This window comes from Theropithecus gelada, chromosome 3 (assembly GCF_003255815.1).
Source record: "Theropithecus gelada isolate Dixy chromosome 3, Tgel_1.0, whole genome shotgun sequence".
Lineage (NCBI taxonomy): Eukaryota > Metazoa > Chordata > Mammalia > Primates > Cercopithecidae > Theropithecus > Theropithecus gelada.
The window spans coordinates 32,232,763-32,253,659 of record NC_037670.1 but is presented as its reverse complement, the minus strand read 5'-3'; the positions used below and the strand labels follow the sequence as shown (position 1 = coordinate 32,253,659).

At 37.4% G+C, this 20,897-nt stretch overlaps 2 protein-coding genes and 1 non-coding gene across 3 annotated transcripts; 2 read left to right on the top strand and 1 right to left on the bottom strand.

The window, feature by feature from the left end:
* Window positions 1–2,918: 2,918 nt before the first annotated feature.
* On the top strand, window positions 2,919–3,218 carry LOC112621814 (keratin-associated protein 22-1; the record flags this gene model as incomplete). Its single annotated transcript, XM_025381233.1, has 1 exon — window positions 2,919–3,218. A coding segment is annotated over one exon (174 nt), but the record flags the coding sequence as incomplete, so codon positions are not given.
* An 8,575-nt stretch (window positions 3,219–11,793) lies between these two features.
* LOC112622018 lies at window positions 11,794–11,927 on the top strand. Its single transcript, XR_003118918.1, has one exon. It is a non-coding gene; the product is annotated as a U4 spliceosomal RNA (small nuclear RNA).
* Window positions 11,928–19,501: 7,574 nt separating this feature from the next.
* LOC112620090 (keratin-associated protein 6-1) lies at window positions 19,502–20,034 on the bottom strand. Its single transcript, XM_025378157.1, has 2 exons — window positions 19,930–20,034; window positions 19,502–19,890 (listed from the first exon to the last, which is right to left on the bottom strand). The coding sequence occupies exons 1-2, from the start codon at window positions 20,012–20,014 to the stop codon at window positions 19,760–19,762; spliced, it is 216 nt and encodes a 71-aa protein (XP_025233942.1). The 5' UTR covers window positions 20,015–20,034; the 3' UTR covers window positions 19,502–19,759.
* Between the last annotated feature and the right edge of the window lie 863 nt (window positions 20,035–20,897).

The window sequence follows — 20,897 nt, the reverse complement described above, 5'->3', positions numbered from 1 at the left end:
AGAAAATCAGGATGCTAATTCCAGATTGAAAAACTGTTAGGGAAACAGAAAATAAGTTCCTGCATGAAAATCAAAAAGCAAGATCTATAACAGCATCTTCTTGATGAGAGACCATACAGAAGTTCATAGGGTGAATTTTACATTATTATTTTACATTATCATGCATTAAATACAGAAAAGGAAGTTGAAAATATTAAATCCAGAGGCTACCGGGGTGGTTGGGGGAGGAGGGGCAAGTCTTCAGAAAAAAATCACATCAGAAACTTTTGATATAAGATAATCTTAATCCAACCCTAAGCTCAGAGCATGTGGGGTTAAGAATTGGTGAATCCTGATGTCACGGGATAGATGGTGAGAGCCTTCCATTATGTCCTCAATAGTAGTAGCCAAAGCCGGAGCCGGAGCCAGAGCCGCATGTATAGCCACAGCTGCGGAGGCAGCAGGAGCCATAACCATAGCCACAGCCACTTCAGGAGCCATAGCCACAGCCCAGGCCTCCGTAGCCACAGCACCCATAGCCACAGCCGCCATAGTGGTTTCCGTAGTAGCTGCCACACATGGTGATGGCTGTGGAGGTTGTCCTTGGGTAGAAAGGAGTGTAGGTGACTTCAGTATGCATACTTCCTGTAAAAGGCCTTTTATATGCCTCAGGATGGGAATGATCTAGCAGAGGTAGCATACCACTGGCTAATTTTTGACTAATATAATTAGTTTTGTTTTGTTTTTTTCCTCAATTGTAAGATAATGCTTCTGAGGTATTAAGGAAGCTTGTTTTGTTTGACCTCTCAATTTGGGCTCCCCTTGTGTGATTGAGGGCTCAGATGAAAGGACACCTCACACTCACATTCATACAATCCTGCCTCAAACTAGACTTGCATTTCAACCTTCTGTAGCCATCCTTTACATCAAGAAAGAAGACTTTTGTTAGTTACACTCTTATTTGCTCTAGGCCCCAATTAATTTTACTCTTTTTTGCACAACATTCCACAAAGAACAACTTTGACTTTTTAATATTTCTTCTCTCTTTATCCAAATAATACTTTTTTCAGGGATTTAGTGTCTTTTCTATACTAAAGCCATGATGTTGATAATAATTCAACTAATTAAAAATCCTAGAATACCAAATCTGAGAAAAATTTGTTGTATTTTTCTACTTATACCAGTGAGTCTAATTTTTATTTATGTTCAAACTCTACTGAGAAACAAGCAAATGTGCGTTATTCTCTTCATTTATAAAAGAATCAATAAATGACCAAGTCAATGGAATGGAACAGTGGTTTTATATTCTCTTTTAACTTCCTATCTTAAAATAATTTCTGGCATAGAGACAGTTGTCAAAATAGTACAGAAAATTTCCATATATCTATCATTCAACATCCTCTAATATTAATATCTTTTATAACCATAATCCACTTATCAAACCAAAGAAATTAACTGTGTATGGTGTTCTTAACTAAACTGTGGACTTTATTTTACCATTTTTCTGTTTTTATTAACTTATTTTAAGTCCTAGGACCATCGTTCATTGCAGCACTATTCACATTTTTCTTTTAATGTTCTTTTTTTCTGTTCTTGAATCCAACTCACATTGCTTTGGTTTTTGTACCTCTCAGTAACCTCCAATTGCTCATGGTTCGTTGATCTTTTCTTGACTTTTATGACCTTGACAGTTTTAGAGAGCCAGATATTCCGTGGAATATTCCCCAACTGAATCTGCCTGAGGTTTTCTCATATGTAGATTGAGGTTATAGATTTGGGAAGAGATGTGACTCTTGTCATGTGCCATCTCAGGGGGTCATGATGTTAATAAATCTTTGAGTAATTACAGAATTGTTTTAAAATTCAGGTTTCTAATAGAAGTCCTTTCCTTACTATGTACCCAGAATCAATGAAGTTAAAAATCAAAGTCTCTGCCATGGTTTGGGATCCTATATAAAATGATAGTTACATGTGAAGTATAAGCCAAAGTGAATGATATTGCTCCACAAAAAGTGATGATACACCTTGTCACTCAACATTTTACAAGTGAATGCTGCCACCATGACTTCTCTTGCAAGCTTTTCATCCTTCCTCATCTCTTTGGGGCTACACTTTTATTCCCAAGTCTGCATATATGGAGTTAGGCTGAAGGGCGAAATTATTATTGGGTGAAATTGGGATTTTTAAGAAGTGGAAGCCATCTCACCTGTAATCCCAGCACTTTGGGAGGCCAAGGTGGGCAGATCACAAGGTCAGGAGATCAAGACCATCCTGGCCAACATGGTGAAACCCATCTCTATTAAAAATACAGGTCGGGCATGGTGGCTTACGTCTGTAATCCCAGCATTTTGGGAGACTGAGGCAGGTGGATCACAAGATCAGGAGTTCGAGACCAGCCTGGCCAATATGGTGAAACCCCATCTCTACTAAAAATACAAAAATTATCTGGGGTGCTGGCGGGCGCCTGTAGTCCCAGCTACTCGGAAGGCTGGGGCAGAAGAATCGCTTGAACCTGGGAGGCAGAGGTTGCAGTGAGCCGAGATCATGCCACTGCACTCCAGCCCGGGTGGCAGAGCAAGATTCCATGTCAAACAATAAATAAATAAATAAATAAAAATGGAAGCCATATGGGTTACTCTTGGTTGCTGGTAATATAGTTTAAATTTGACATCTGGAATAAAACAAGTCATCAAAATAGGAGAAGAATCTCTTATTAAAAGTACATTATTTCATTACATTCAACATTCCTGAGAAGCAGCAATGTTGTCTTGGATGTATTGGTTACAAGGAATATTTTAGATGGCTTCAGTGCTAATTAGTGTGCAATGTGAATCCACCAGTGCCTGTGGTTTGCCCCATATACCACTCATGAGGTATTTAAGGCCCTTATTATAAACTTTAAACTTTAAACTTAAAACTCCAGAATCTGACTGTGCTATACAACTGAGCCTACCTTTCTTGAAACCGTGAGTTTTTATAACAACTCCCATAGTGGCCAGGGCTATGCCAAAGGAGGCCTGGGCTGCAGCTATGGCTGTGGTCATAGTGGCTATGGCTATGCCTTCTACTGCCCATGGTGCTATGAAAGATCTTGGTTTTCTGGCTGCTTCTGAGAAATTCAACATTGCTGATCTGTTTAGGCCATTGTCTTACAAGCTATGTTTTCTTCCCGTGTTATTTATAATAACGACATTTTTTCTGTTCAAAGAGTGACAACTAAAATTTAGCCCACATTGCCATATCAGAATGTATTTGATCAATTAGCTGGAAGTTCCAACAATTTAATCAAACAAAAACAGAACCTTTCATGTTGTGTTACTAGTATATGATTAAGTACAAATAATCTTAAGTATTTTCATTTGGGAAAATGTCTAAATTTATTTTTCATCAAAAGTAATCTATTTTGCAAAGCTACAGCATTTTCCTACCTATATTTATTTATCTAGACTACCTATGTTATTTGTGATTGCATGTGTGTGTTCATGAGCACATGTGAGGTTGCTGACCCATTGGAAACTTATAGTTGATGATGTGGATGTGTTAGGTCTGACCAATAGCTATATTCAACCAGGACTTTAATAAAATGTGTTTTCATGGGCAGAGCCAAGTGGTACTAAAATTTACCTTGATCTATCAAAGCTTCATCTTCAGTATGTCCAATATTTGACTAAAATCATTGGCAAAAATAGCACCCCCTTTCTCATCACTTTATTCTATTTCACATACATTATATTTCTTGATACTTAGTTGCATTTTTGGCTCTAGATAGCTGTAGCTTTTTCTCTAAATGCTATATTATGACTGTTTCTTTTAACTCCGTCAAAATATACTCTTAAACTCATCCTATGCCTTGTGGCTGCATAGACAGCTCTTCCAAGTGTCATTCCCATGTGGCCAGAAAGAGTCCATCAAATTTAAGTATGTTTCTGCGAACCTTTTATCAATGTCATTATCTGCCACCTCAGGTAATACTTTGTTCATGAAAACACAAGTCTGATCCAAAATACAAGCTGAAAAGTATAGACTTCAGTTTGCCAGCCTTGGTCAAGTTAAGTAAAGCTGTTCTTTATTCACTCTACTTGTTATTTATCAGTTGACATTGATAAAATATAAAGCAAAAATATCTGTTAGTGACTAATGTTAGAATTTGGAGTTTCTACAACTGATAAAATATTCATACAAAATTACTTTGTTAATGGCTGCCATAGTATGAAGTTGGCTAAACTCTTAACTAGCTTCCAAATACATGATTTTTAACACATCTAGATGAAACAATAATGAAGAATTTTTTTAATTCTTCATCAATTAAAGGCAGATAACATATAGAGCCATGTCACTCTGACATCTCCAAGTATTGACAGGCAGTGAAACTGAAGGGAGACTGAAGAAAGCATCTTTGTTAGAGCCTTGGCTTTAATTCTGCCATAGTGGGCAGGAATCTTAAGAGACAGATCCCCAGAATGTCCTATTTTAGCATGGTCAAAAAAGTCAGAGTAAGAATTCTGTAAAACCTATGACTTTGGACTCAATAAGCCAACATACTCAGAAAACTGCTCATCAAATATCAGGCTCTTATCAGACTTATTACATACTTTAGAAAAATTAAAGTCTTTGGTAATTGTTGTAAGGCCCCACAGCAAATAAAGACACATTTATTCAAGAAAATCTACAAAATCTAGGATTAGTGAGAGACTTGACTCACTTGTTCACAATCAGCTCTCTTCATACTTCCTCCTCCAGCTCACCATGACAGACCCATCAGTCTGGATAGTGAGACCAAGTTATAGTGCTTCTTCTCTCCCCATCTGAAGGGCTACAGTATCTCTCCTCTGTGTGCAGGTGATTAGCATTATCTCAGGCTGTCTAGTTCTGTGTGGCAGTGGCTAAAGTCCAAGTGAATGTGACCAAGAGGTATGTGTCTCCATTCCTCTACCTTTTTCCCACTTGTAGTGCCAGGGATCTACCAAAGGCATGACAGGCCAATTATCTTAAGCTCCTATCACCCTTTCCACCACCCTGATCATTAATAAGAGGCATGTTTCATGACAGATATTGCAAGCTTAAAAAACTAGAGGCTCCCAAACCCAGAGAGTGCTAGTAATGACGCTATGTCTCTATAAGAGAATAAGCAAGTAGTTGTTCCTATTCCCAGTTCTGGAGTAGTTGCTTCAATATTTTGCACAGGCAAAAGGCAAGCCATCAGAACATAGAGACCTGAATCTTTTCTCAAGTGAGCTAGCTGATTTATAAGAGCATGTAGAAGATGTAAACTTAAGTTTATACTTTGAAACAATGGCGATGGTGATAAGTAATTAAAAGAAAACTGGTTTCACCGTGTGATACGGTTTGGCTGTGTTCCCACCCAAATATTACCTTGAATTATAGCTCTCATAATTTCCATGTGTTTGGGGAGGGACCCAGTGGGAGATAATTGAATCGTGGGGGTGGTTTCCCCCATACTGTTCTCATGGTAGTAAATAAGTCTCACAAGATCTGATGATTTTATAAGAAGTTTTCCCTTTCACTTAGCTTTCATTCTGTCCTGCCTGCTGCCATGTAAGACGTGCCTTTTGCCTCCTGCCATGATTGTAAGGTCTCCCCAGCCACATGAAACTGTGAGTTCATTAAACCTCTTTTTCTTTATAAATTGCCCAGTCTCTGGTATGTCTTTATCAGCAGTGTGAGAACAGACTAATACACCCTCAAAGCAACCAACTAAACCATAGGCCAGCAAGTGTATCAGAGAGAACCAGAAAAGATAGCCAGGAGAAGCCCTCTGGGTTCAGAGCAGATTCCAGACTGGCCTCGAAAACTCTGACAAAGAATTCAAATTTATTCATTTTTTCCAGCTTAATTGAGGTGTCATTGACAAATAAAAATGTATGTATTTAATATATGCAATGTGATTTTATATACACACACACATATACACATAGTAAAATAATTACCACAAACAACCTAATTAATATATCCATAACCTTACATGATTACCTTTTCCACCCCTGTGGTGGGAACCCTTAATATCTACTCTGTTAGTAAACTGGTAAGACAGAGTAGTATAGTAATTGCCAAGACTGGAAGTTGGGGGAAATGGGACATGGTAGTCAAAGAGTATTAACCTTCAGTTATAAGATGAATAAGTTCAAGAGATCTAATATATAGCATAGCTACTATAAACAATAATTGTGTATTTTATACTCAAATTGTGTTATGAGTCTAAATTTAATTGAATCAGGTTGTGAAGCAGTTTATATCCAAGAGCATTGTCAAAAATAATGACACAATCCCCTAAAAATTATTGTGCCTAACAGCTGAGTGTAATACCAACAAAGTCCAACTGCTTATCAGAGAGAGGAAGGAAAGAGAAAATCTAAGAGGGTTCAGACGAAACCTCAGAAATACAGTACACATGCTGTAGCTGTGCCTTTTAAGGAATAACAACAGAAGTTTCATGCTGAACTCAGTAACACAGCCCAGCCTAGTCTGTAAGCAAATAAGCAAACAACAAGCTCGGGAAGGGGGAGGAGAGAATATCTAGAGTTTCTACAATATAAAATCTAAAATGTCCAGTTGAGAGAGAGAGAGAGAGAGAGAGAGAAGATGTAAGAAACAGGAAGATATGACCATATACTAGTGAAAAACCAAGCAACAGAAACTGTCTCTGAGAACATCCAGATGTTAAACATACTAGACAAATATTTTAGCCATTTACATATGTTCAAAGTACAAAAGGAAACCATGCTTAAAGAAATAAATGAGAGTCAGAGGCAGAGCAAGATGGCAAAATAGAAAGCTCCACCAATCGCCTCCCCCGCCCAACAAGGACAGCAAGTTAACAACTATCTACACAGAAAAAAGCACCTTCATAATAACCAAAAACAAGGTAAACACTCATAGTACCTGTTTTTAACTTCATACTGCTGAAGGAGATCCTAAACAGATAGAAGATACAGTCCTGAATTGCGGATGCCACCCCTCCCCACATCTTTAGCAAGGGCAACCTGGTGTAGGGAGAATCTCTGGATCCTGGAGGATGGAGAACACAGCAATTGTGAGGCATTAAACTCAGTGCTGTTCTGTTAGAGCAGAAAGGAAAGCCAGGGCAAACTCAGCTGACACTCACAGACAGAAGGGAGCATTTACACCAGCCCTGACCAGACGGGAATCACCAATCCCAGTGGTCCAACTTGAGTGCCTGCAAACCTCTCCATCAAGGGCCAAAGTATTCTCTCTCTCTAAGTAAACTTGAAAGGCAATCAAGCCCATAAGGACTGCAACTTCTAGGAGAGTCCTAGGGCTGACCCAGGCCAAGAGCCTGTGGACTGGAGGGCAGGGGAGAATGCAACATACTGAGACGCCGCTTGGGCAGCGAAGGGAATGCTGGCTTCATCTCTTCCATAACCTTAGGGGCTACAGAGCTCACAGCTCCAAAAGAGTCCTCTTTCTTCCCTTTGAGGGAAGGGCTTTGTCTTGCATCTTGGATGCCAGCTCAGTCACAGCAGAATAGGGCAGCAGAGTCGTGAGGCCCCCTTTCCAGGGCCTAGCTTGCAGACAACATTTCTAGACACATCCTGGATCAGAAGGGAAACTACTGCCTTGAAGGAAAGGACCCAGCTTTCATCAACTGTTAACTAAAGTGCCCTTGGGTCCTGGATAACGGGGAGTGATACCCAGGTACTACACCGAGGGCCTTGGTGAGCCTCTGAGATTTGCTGGCTTCAGGTGAAACTCAGCACATTCTCCTTGTGGTGGCTACAGGGCAAAACTCCTTCAGCTTAAGAAAAGCAGAAGACAAAGTAAAGGGGACTTTGCCTTGCACCTTAGGTACCAACACCTCCACAGGGAGTAGAGCACCAAGCGGGCTCTTGGGTGTCCTTGATTCTAAGACTTGACTCGTGGATGGCATTTCTGGGCCTGCCCTTGGCCAGAGAGGAACCCACTGTCCTAAAGGGTGAGTCCTAGGCAAAGCAGCATTCACCACAGCTGCCTTTAAGGAAACTTGGGCCTTAAGGGAACATAGGAGGTACTCTGTCAATTCTCCTCATGGCCAGGGGTGGCAGTGACTACAAAATGAGACTCCTCGTCTTTGGAAAGGGAAGGGAAGAGTGAGAAGGACTGTATCTTATCTTGTGGTTTGAGTGCCAGCTCAGCTACAATACAGTTGAACACCAGGAAAACTTCTAAAGTTTTTGACCCTAGTCCTTGACTTTCAGATGGCATTTCTGGACCTACCTGAGGCCTAGGGAACCTCAAGGACATAGGCCTGGCTGGCTTTGCCACCTGCTGATTGAAGAGCACCAGGGCCTGAGCAAACATAGGCAGTAGCCAGGGAGTGGTTCCAGCAGGCCTTGGGTGAGACTCTTAGTGCTATGCTAGCTTCAGGTCTGACCCAGTGCAGTCATAGTGGTGTTAGCCATTGTGGTGCCTGTGTCGCTCCACCCTCAACTTTTAGTGGCTCAGAACAGAAACAAAAACTCTATATTTGGGAGAAAATAATGGAAGAAAACAAGAGTTTCTGCCTGGTAGTCCAGAGAATTGTCCCAGATCTTGTCTAAGACCATCAAGGCAGTACTTCTATGAGTCTGCAACAACCACAGCATTACTGGGCTTCACGTGCCCCCAAAAGTAGAAACAGCTTAGATCACAGCACCCAGGTCCTTTCAAATATCTGGAAAGCCTTCCCAAGAAGGACAGCTACAAATAAGGCCAGGCAGTGAAGACTATAATATATACCTAACTCTTCAATGCCCAGACACTGAAGAATACCTACTAGCAACAACACCATCCAGGAAAACATGACACCACAAAATGAACTAAATAAACCACCAGCAACCAATCCTGGAGAAACAGAGATATGTAACCTTTCAGAGAGAGAATTCAAAATAGATAGGTGGAGGAAACTCAAAGAAATTAAAGATAACACAAAGAATTAATTCAGAATTCTATCAGATAAACTTAACAGAAATTAAAATAATTAGAAAATATCGAGCATAAATTCTGGAGCTGAAAAATTCAATTGGCATACTGAAGAACAATCCTATATTTAGAAAACCTCATCATCTTAGCCCAAAAGCTTCTTAAGCTGATAAACAACTTCAGAAAAATCTCAGGATACAAAATCAATGTGCAAAATTCATGAGCATTTCTATACATGAACAACAGACAAGCAGACAGTCATATCATGAATGAACCCCCATTCACAATTGCTACAAATAGAATAAAATACCTAGGAATGCAGCTAACAAGGGAAGTGAAGGACTTCTTCAAAGAGAACTACAAACCACTGTTCAAAGAAATCAGAGAGGGCACAAACTAATGGAAAAACATTCCATGCTCATGGATAGGAAGAATCAATAATGTGAAAATGTCCATACTGCCCAAAGTAATTTATAGATTCAATGCTATTTCCATTAAACTACTGTTGACATTCTTCACACAATTAGAAAAAAAAACTATTTTAAAATTTATATGCAACAATAAAAGAGCCTGAATAACCAAGACAATCCTAAGCAAAAAGAACAAAGCTGGAGGCACCATGCTACCCGACTTCAAACTACTACAAAACTATGGTAATCAAAAGAGCATGGTACTGGTATAAGAACAGACACAAAGACCAATGGGGACAGAACGGAGAACTCAGAAATAAGACCACACACCTAAAACCAACTACTCCTCAGCAAACCTGACCGGAAAAAAAAAAAAAAAAGCAATGGGAAAAGGATTCTCTAAAATACAGTGCTGGAAGAACAAGCTAGCCATATGCAGAAAATTGAAACTGGACCCCTTCCTTGCACCTTATACAAAAATTAACTCAAGATGGATTAAGGACTTACAAGTAAAACTCAAAACTACAAAAATCCTACATGAAAATCTAGGCAGTACCATTCAGGACATAGGCATGGGCAAAGATTTCATGATGAAAACAACAAAAGCAATTGCAACAAAAGCCAAAATTGACAAATGGGACCTAATTAAACTAAAGAGTTTCTGAACAGAAAAAGAAACTATCATTAGAATGAACAGACAACCTACAGAATGGGAGAAAATTTTTGCAATCTATCCATTTGACAAAGGTCTAATATCTGGCATCTACAAGGAACTTAAAAAAATTTACAAGAAAAAAACAAGCAGCCTCATTAAAGAGTGTGCAAAGAACATAAACGAACACTTCTCAAATGAAGACATACATGCAGCCAACAAACATATGAAAAAAAGCTCAACATCACTGATCATTAGAGAAATGCAAATCAAAACCACAATGAGATACCATCTCACACCATTCAGAATGGCGATTACTAAAAAGTCAAGAAACAACAGATGCTGGAGAGGTTCTGTGGAAAAAGGAAACTTTTACACTGTTGGTGAGAGTGTAAATTAGTTCAGTCATTGTGAAAGACAGTGTGGTGATTCCCAAAAGGCATAAAGTCAGAACTACAATTTGACCCAACAATCCTATTACTGGGTGTATACCTAAAGGAATATAAATCATTCTACTATAAAGACACATGCACACGTATGCTCATTGCAACACTATGCATAATAGGAAAGACATGGAATCAACCTAAATGCCCATCAATGATAGAATGGATAAAGACAATGTGGGACATATACAGCATGGAATGCTATGTAGCCATATAAAGGAATGAGATCACATACTTTGCAGGGACATAGATGGAGTTGGAAGTCATTATCCTCAGCAAACTAATGCAGGAACAGAAAACCAAATACCACATCATGTTCTCACTTATCACTGGGAGCTGAATGATGAGAACATATGGACACATAGAGGGGAACAACACACACTGGGGCCTTCCCAAGAAGGGGACATGGGGAGAGGGAGAGCATCAGGAAGAATAACTAATGGACGCTAGGCTTAACACCTAGGCGAAGGAATGATCTGTGTAGCAAACCATCATGCCACATGTTTACCTATGTAGCAAACCTGCACATCTTGCACATGTACCCCTGAACTTAAAATAAAAGTAGAAGGTTAAAAAAAAAAATGTACTGTATGTGAAAAAACTTTTTTAAATGCCCACCTGTAGGTGTTTAGGGGTTTCATATTCTGTAAGTGCCTGAAACAATATAGAAATGCAATTATTTGTATAAACAAACAAAGTAAGATGTCAGAGTAACTAATTTCTGATGATTTGGTGTCCAAAAATATTGTGGCATTATTTGGGATCAAAAGTTCAAACTTAGAATTTGTCAATATATACTCTCCAACTTTCACAAAGGCAATATTCCCATTATCATCTAATTGCCAATTTAGAATATCATAGGGCCAGTCACATCTCCATTTTCACCAATCTCTGTTCTTCTTCTGTTATGGGTTGTAAACTTAAGTGCCTTTAAATAGTACATAAGCTAGAAAGCAAGAGGAAATAATTTACAAAGGAAAGAAGCAATTTGTAAAAATTTGATTGTCAGAAAACAGAGTTTTATAAAGACAGTAATTTAACCTCATATCTAATTCCTGGGATTGGATTTGTTCCTCTTTCTATACACCTTTGGGCCCTAGCCACATGTGGCCATTGGAACGTGAATGATAGTTGACCAAATGAAGATGCGCTAAGTGTAAAATACACACTGGAGTGTGAAGACTTAGTTCACAAAAAAAAAAAAGGATATGAACTATCTCAATAATTTCACATTATTTTATATTATGATTATGATTACACATTAAAATACTATTTTGGACTTATTGGATGAAATAAAATTATTATGTTTTTAAAAAGAAAATTATGCCATTGAAAATTACAAGTATTGAAATGAGAATTGTATTATATGGACAGCCTCAAGAATTGATGTACAAGCTTTGTGCAGTGACAGTATCAAAGCCAGTGAGGTTTATCCCACGCATGATTATTGCTAACTAAAACTTTTTCCTATACCCTGCCGTGATGACTTGAAATAGTATTGGCAATTTTTGACAGTCTCTAAAATGACTGAATTTAAAAGGAGATGATGTGAACTGACAGAAGTAAGGATATATGAATGATCATAAAATAAATTAATAGAGATTATATAATCTGAATAATAGAGGTTAAAAAAATAAACAGAGCCTCAAAAAAAAGTGTAGGAAACCATTAAGTGTGCCAATGTACACATAATGACAGTACTAGAAGAAAAGAGAATAAGGAGCAGGATTATTTGAAAACATAATGGCTATAAGCTCCCTAAATTTGATAAAATATTAACATAGAGCTCAATGAACTTCCACAAAATTAATTTCAAAGAGATCTACACCAAAACACATAATAATAAATAAGTCAAAATATAAAGACATAAAGAAAATTTTGGAAGCACCAAGAGAAAAATTATTTGTCACAAAAAAGAAACTCCTAATAAGATTAACAACTAACGTCAAATCAGAAATAATGGACGTCAGAAGGCAGTAGGATGACATATTCATATTGCTAAAAGGAAAAAAAATGTCAACTGGGAAAAAACTTACATCCAACAAAAGTTACATTTCAAAAATGAGGAAAAAGCCATTTGATAAATATCTATATATGTAACATACGATATAGTCTCATTGTTGGGCGATTTATTCTATATAGACCCTATTGACTATGTTGTTCAGATAATCTGGATCTTTGCTTATTTTCTGTATACTAGTTTTATTAGTTTTTCAGGAGCTTTGAAATATCCAAGTATAATTGTGGATTTGTCTATTCCTGTTTTTAGTTCTATTAACTTTTCTTCATGTATTTCGAGGCTCTGTTACTTTTTGCATGAAAAATTAGAATTTTTGTGTTTTCCTGGTTGAGTAATCCATACATTGTGTTATATTTTTTCTTTGATTCCTGTAATTTTCTTTAGTTTGAAGCCTATTGTATCAGGTATTAATATGGCCACTTCTGTTTTATTTTATTAATGATTGCATGGCATACTATTTTTATTATTCTACTTTCAGCCAACTCATGTCAATGAACATTAAATGAGTTTTTGTAAACACAATATAAATAGGGTGATGCTGTGTTTTTTTAAAATCCATTCTGCCAAGTCTGTCTTTTGATCGGTGTATTTAAAACATGAGCATTTAATGTTAAGTATTGTTATGTTTGTGTCTAAGTATGTTATTTATTTGTTTTTCTATTTGTTTGCTTTAAGTCTTGTTGCACTGTTTACTTCTCTTGCCTTTCTATGCTTTTCTTGAACATATAGCATCCTAAACGACTCATAGTATCATCGATTGTATACATTTGCACAGTTTTTCTAATGCTTCCTCTGGGTGGTATAATATACACATGCAACTTATAAGAGTTTACTGGTAGCAACACTTACTACTATAAGTGAAATGTGAAAACTTTATTTCCAATTAGGTCATTTTACAATGTCTACTTTTATGTTATTTTTCTATAAAATAGTGTTATAATTTTCACTCACCATATATGATTTCTAAAACTTATGAGGAAGAGGATAACCTACTGTATGTAATCATGATCTTATTCTTTAAATTATACCTTCTTGATGTTTCAGGATTTCTTCCTTTAGCATTTTCTTTCTGTTTCAAGAGCTTTTTCTAGACAATCTTTTTTTTTTTTTTTTTTTTTTTTTGAGACGGAGTCTCGCTCTGTCGCCCAGGCTGGAGTGCAGTGGCCGGATCTCAGCTCACTGCAAGCTCCGCCTCCCGGGTTCTTGCCATTCTCCTGCCTCAGCCTCCCGAGTAGCTGGGACTACAGGCGCCCGCCACCTCGCCCGGCTAGTTTTTTGTATTTTTAGTAGAGACGGGGTTTCACCGTGTTAGTTAGCCAGGATGGTCTCCATCTCCTGACCTCGTGATCCGCCCGTCTCGGCCTCCCAAAGTGCTGGGATTACAGGCTTGAGCCACCGCGCCCAGCCTAGACAATCTTTTAGTATATGCCTGTTCATAAAAAATTATTTTAGTTTTTCTGCATCTGATGTTGTTTTAATTGCCCCTTTATTTCTGAAGGATAATTTTGCCAGTGTGAAATATCTCATGGCAATTTTTTTATTTCAGCACTTGAAAAATATTGTGCCATGTCCTTCATTACTGCATAGTTTCAGAGGAGAAATCAGTGGTCATTCAAATTGGTGTTACCCTATAGGTAATGGTAATGTGTTATGTCTCTCTGTCTCTCTTGTTGCTTTGGGTTTTTTTGTTTTTTGTTTGTTTGTTTTTTGAGACAGGCTCTCGCTCTGTCACCCCGGCTGGAATGCAGTGGCATGATCTCTTCTCACTGCAACCTCCACCTCCCAGGTTCAAGAAATTCTCCTGCCCCAACCTCCCAAGTAGCTGAGGCTAGAGGCCTGCACCACCACGCCTGGCTAATTTTTGTAATTTTACTGGAAATGGGGTCTCACTATCTTACACAGGCTGGTCTCAAACTCGAGGCCTCAAGAGATCCTCCCACCTCCACTTCCCAAAGTGCTGGGATTACAGGTGTGAGCCACCGAACCTGGCCTTTCTTGCTGCTTTCAAGATCTTTTCCCTTGTCTTTACTTTTCATGGTTTAGCTATGATACTTTGGGTGTTAATTTTGTTTTGTTTTGTTTTCTTCTTTGACCTGAATTACTTATGGACATGTCCTAAATAGGGGCAGTGAATATTAATCTAGAATTACCAATTATAATATAAATACCATTAAAATATTAGATTTCAATGATAAACAAACTTATTCAAAGCCCCCAGGAAAACAATTACACAATTTACAATAGGAAAAGAATTAGGCTATTAATAGGAATTTTCAAAAGTGACATTCAAAGAAAGACAAAAAGAAAAGCATTTTAAAGAACCTAATAAAAGAAAGCTTTATCCAAGGTCTTTATATCTAACAAAGCTGCTTTCCATGTATCAATGGATTAGAACAACAGTTTCCTACATTCAAAACAGTAGACGTTTTTGCATCCACAAGCCCATGTTGAGTAACACCCTAGAGGGTGAGCCTCATCCAATCAAGGGATGAATGAGAAATGTTAAGCAAAGTATTGAATATATATATGCGTACATGTGTGTCTGTGAGTGTGTGGGGTACAAATATATGTGTTTTGGTATGAATATATATGTGTGTGTATGTATGTATGTGATGATATGAATTTGGTGTGCTACCAAATATAGTGATTAGATGGGAGGATTAATAATACATAAATAATGTATTTTGTGATGGAAAAGTAGTTATAATCCAACTAAATGACAAAGGGATAATAGAAGAAGAATGGAAGAGGAAAAGAGAACAAGTTAATTGTTGTTTTATAGACAAGAGAAGAAGTTAATATTAATATAAGCTATTATGTCAGATAATAATATGTTAAATTTAAAAAGAGGTAACTAAGAACATTAAAATTGGTATATATACAAAGGTAACCAGACAGCCACTAAAATAACTATAAACCATCAAAATACCATTAAATTTTTTTAAATTTTTGTGGGTATTCATTAAAACATAAAGAATAGGAGCAAACATAGCAGTCAGAGCAATACATGTGAATTTAATTAATTAAAGTAAACATTTTAAATTTGGCTGTTGAACTAAGCCTATTTGTTTTATATAAACACCTGAAACAAAATGATTTCGAAATGCAAAATTAAAGCTATGCACAAAGGTGTCTGGGAAAAATGTCCCAGTAAAAGAAAATAACAGCTCCACTATCAGATAGATAGAAATGAGGGAAAAGGCATTAAAAGTGATAAAGAAGAAAACTTACCAAGCAAGAGACACGCAAATCACAAGGTATCTATTATATTTATGTATATTTATGCACCAAATAACCCTAAGACCCCCTTTATGAAGACACAGATACCAGATACATGCCACTGAGAGACATAAGTAGAATCACACTAATAAGCAACACTCTTGGAACAAGACAGATCAAGTGGAAAAAATAAATACGCAGAGATAAGATCTAAACAATATATTCAAACGGTAGCTCTCATTTATACAGATTGACCTTTATATCCTGATAATAATGACCTTTATACCCTGATAATAAATAACATACCTTTTTTCTCTGGTTCTCATAGAACATCCACAAAAAGGTCATACATAATGTCCGGCAGAAAAAAAATTCATTTTATAAAACAGAAATAATGGGAAAGGTACTCTCTGATGTCACACAACAATATTAATAACTACTAACAAGAACAAAGAACAGAAAAATTCTTTAACCTGGAAAGTGACAAGCCTTATATTTTAAAAAAATTCTTGGATGAGAGAAGGTACACAAATATAATTACAGATTTTCAATAATTAATGTTAGTTTAATCTGTAACAGAGCCTATGAGAAATATTTTTTAAAGTGGTTAGGAAGAATTCACAGCACTGACACATTATCAGTAAAAATAGAAGAAAATAAATTAATATTATGAAATATTAATTATATTTCATTAATTACATAATATGAATTGTGTTTTAGCTCAAATATTTTCGCAAGAGACAATTAAGTCAATGAAAAATCCACAAAGATTAACATAATAAACAGAGAAGGAGATATTAATGAGGTACACAAAGAAAAAAATACATGTAATGACATGAAATGCTATTATTTGAAAGATTAACAAAACTTATAAACTACCTGCTAACTTGATCAAAGAAAAAACTGAGAAACTGTATGCAAAATTAACAGTAAGGGGAAAATAGACATTTAAACAGAAGACATTTGAAACACCATATGAGACTGGTTTACAGAGCTCTACGCACGTAAACTGCTGATGCCCTGGAGAAGTGAAGATGACCAAAATGAACACCTTTCAACTTAGAAACCAAAAACAGACTCATTTCCTTAAAATTAATGAAAAAAATGTACAGACCCTCCTCAAAAAAGACATATATGTAGCCAACAATCATATGAAAACAGTTCAACATTACTGTTCATTAGAGAAATGCAAATCAAAACCACAATGAGATACCATCTCACACCAGTCAGAATGGCTATTATTAATATTAAGAAGTCAAAAAAAGATGCTGGCAAGGTTGTGGAGAAAAAGGAATGCTTTTATACTGTTGGTGGGAGTGTAAATTAGTTCAACCATTGTGGAAGACTTCAGTGATTCCCAGAAGACCTAAAGATAGAACTACTATTTGACCCAGCAATCCCATTACTGGGTATATATCCAAATGACTATAAATCATTATATTACGAAGACACATGCATAGATATGTTCATTACAACACTATGCACAATAGCAAAGATGTGGAATCAACATGAATGCCCATCAATGATTGACTAGATAAAGAAAATGTGGTACACACACACCGTGGAATACTATGCAACCATAAAAACGAAGGGGATCATGCCCTTTGCAGGGACATGAATAGAGGTGGAGGCTATTATCCTCAGCAAACTAACTCAGGAACAGAAAACCAAACACCACATGTTCTCACTTACAAGTGGGAGCTAAATGATGAGAACACATGGACACATAGAGGGCACACAATGGGACTACGAGAAGGTAGAAGGAGAGAGAGCAGCAGGAAAAATAACTAATGGGTACTACGCTTATTACACGGGTGATGAAATAATCTGTACAACAAACCCCTGTGACACAAATTTACCTAAGTAGCAAACCTGCATGTCTACCCTGAACCTAAAATAAAAGTGTTTTTTTTTTGTTGCTTTGTTTTGATTTGTTTTTGCTTTGTTTTTTTGACATGGAGTCTCGCTCTCTCCCAAGGCTGGAGTGCAGTGGCGCAATCTCGGCTCGCTGCAAGCTCCGACTCCCAGGTTGAAGTGATTCTCCTGCCTCAGCCTCCCAAGTAGCTGGGATTACAGGCACGCACCATCACACCCAACTAATTTTTGTATTTTTAGTAGAGAAGGGGTTTCACCATCTTGGCCAGGATTATCTCAATCTCCTGACCTCATGATCTGCCTGCCTTGGCCTCCCAAAGTGCTGGGATTACAGGCGTGAGCCACTGCACCCGGCCAAAGTTTTTTTTAAAAATGACTTTAAGGGACAGAGTTTTTAAATGAAAAATAAAAATAAAAATTAACAACAAAAAAAGCCCAAACCCAGATGATTTCTGAGGAGACTTCTACCAAATATTTAAAGACAAAGCAATCCCAATATTGTATAAACTGTCAAAGAGCACTTAAAATGAAGGACAACTTCTTAATTCCTTTTATGAAGGGTGTATAGTGGTCCCCCTTATCCGAAAGGATAAGTTCCAAAATGCCCAGTGAAGGCTTGAAACCATGATAGTAACAAAGCCTATATATAGTATGTTTTTTCCATAAGCATACATACCTGTCATAAAGTTTAATTTACAAAATAGTAACAGTACGAGATTAACAACAATATCTGATAATAAAAGGAACACATAACAATTACTGTAAAAACAAGTTATGTAAATACGGTCTTTCTCTCTCCCCTCCATCTCTCTCTCTCTCTCTCTCTCTCTCAGAATATGTTAATATTTTCTCACAGTGACTGATCTTGGGTAACTGAAACTGCAGAAACTGAAATTATGGTTATGGGAAAACTACTGTATGCATTGAATTTGCAGTGAGAAGAATCAACATGCCCCATGATTCCTGCCTCCAGATGTCAATCCTCTGTAAGCCCCTCCCTGTGAGTGAGGGCGAGACCTGTTGCTTTTAGCCAATAGAATATGGTGAATGTTTACGATTATGTGTGCTTATGTGATTATGTTACATAACACTGTAGGACCCATCTTGCTGGAGTCCCTTGCTGGTTTTGAAAAAATAAGCAATTATGTTTCGAAACCTCTTTGACGAGGAACTGTGAGCATCCTTTTGGAGCTGAGGGTAGCCTCCAAAAGACAGCTTCCAGGCACTGCAACAAATGGCCAGCAAGAAAATGAGCCCTTTAATCCCACAACCACAAGGAACTGAATTCTGCTAACAAAGGCATGACCTTGGAAATGGGTCCTTCCCCAGCTAAGCCCTGGGTACAACCACAGCCCCATCTAACATCCTGAATTGCAGCCTTGTGAGACTTTGAAGCTTCTTGGTTTATACCTGAAATAGTGTTTTTATTTAATTATTATGGCCCACCATGCAGGCCAAATAGCTTTATAACCTATTACTAGCTTAGAGTATACTAGGTTGTAAAACTATTCCTTCAGTTATGTCTCATTAAAAAATAGTTTCTTTAAAATGGAAGATTCAAAGTGAAGGATATAGTAACAAGCATTCATTTATTTTAAGAGATATTTACAATAAGGCTTGTAAAAATTAATTTTTTTCTTTGTTATGTGACAGACAGCAGGCAATGCATAACCCAACATATAAATGATATGTACTTAATTTAGTGTTGAGAGTTACCCAGCACAACATATATTCTTCCCCTAGAAGCAAAGGAGGAAACTGAAGTTTATTAAAAGGGTTACTTTTCTAAAACAATTGAACTTTGAATTGGTAAAGAACCCTCTCTAGAAATCGCAAGAAAAAATATCTCCCAAAGAACTTGTTAGCTTTCATGCAAACCGAAACAAAAACTATTGGTAAGAAATTTAAAATATTAAATGATTGACATAAACACCAGGTTTCCCTTCTGGATTAAAAGTGTTTATTAGGTGAACAGAGAAAAAAGCTCCAGCATAAAAGTCATCAAGGCAGGTGCTGTGACACCATCATTCTGATGAAAGGAGAACTGACTGGTGAATTTCACCTTATCCCATTTCATGATGAAAATTCAAGATATTTGTAGGTTAGATGGTAGCTCAACAACAGACCATATTAGACTTCTCTTGCAGGATATCATCACTCAAGGGAAAATCTCAGAACATATGGGCTTCAGAATTCATGAATCTCAATATCACAGGATAGAGGGTGAGACTCTCCCATGGCATCCTCAATAATAGCAGCCAGAGCCAGAGCCGCATCCATAGCCACAGCCACAAAGGGAACGGGAGCCATAGCCATAGCCACAGCCCAGTCTGCGGAAGCCACAGCCACAGCAGGAGCCATAGCCACAGCCCAGGCCTCCATAGCCACAGCAGGAGCCATAACCACAGCCCAGGCCTCCATAGCCACAGCCAAGGCCTCCATAGCCACAGCACCCATAGCCACGAGTGCCATAGTAGTTTCCGTAGTAGCTGCCACACATGGTGTTGGTTGTGGAAGTTGTCCTTGGGTAGGAGGAAGTGTAGGTGACTTCAGTATGAACACTTCCCCTGCAGAGGGCCTTTTATATGCCTCATCGTGGGTGGGAACCACACACAAGTCATGCCATTGGCTAATTTGAAGGACCAGCATGAGTAATTTGTTGACTTTTGGTTTTCATTCGTGGCCTTGTGGCATTTAGAACATTTTCTATTGTTTAGCCACATCTGAAACGTTTGTGCATAGCTTTAATGAGCATCAACTGTCTGATCTTTAAAACTCTACTCACACCAGACATTCAAATTACCATTTTCCAACTAGCCTTTATGGCAAGAAATAGCATTTTAGTAAACAAACTGACCTGTTCTAAACAACCAATAATTTTGCCTTATTTTTGTTGACATTCAATAGGTCATGGTAATCTCCCTTTGAGCTTGAATTTCTCCATCTCTTTCCTGCTGCTCCAAACCCATTGTTTTCCTTTAGGAATTCTTCTCATTTTCACATGAGAGATGGTTTTCTATTAAAAGCCAAAAAGCGTCACTCAGCTTCCAGAGACTGTTGACACAAAGCCAATAGTTTGAAATTCTGAAATACCAGGCATGAGAAAACTATACTTTTTTTTCTCACATCAATATTTTCTTTTGTGACTCTGTTTTAAAACAACAGTTCTTTCCCGTAGTTGCAAATTTGTAATCAATGAGATTTCATTGTATTTATAAAATTGTATTTTTGTAAAAATTTTCCTGAAATTTGAAGACATTTGTTGTATTTGTGTTCTGGCTCAAACGTGAATATGGGTATTTTCATATTTAAGACAATAACACTGGCAGAAGTATCTTTTCATGCAAACTAGTATATTTCCACCATCGAACAAGAAGTCTTTG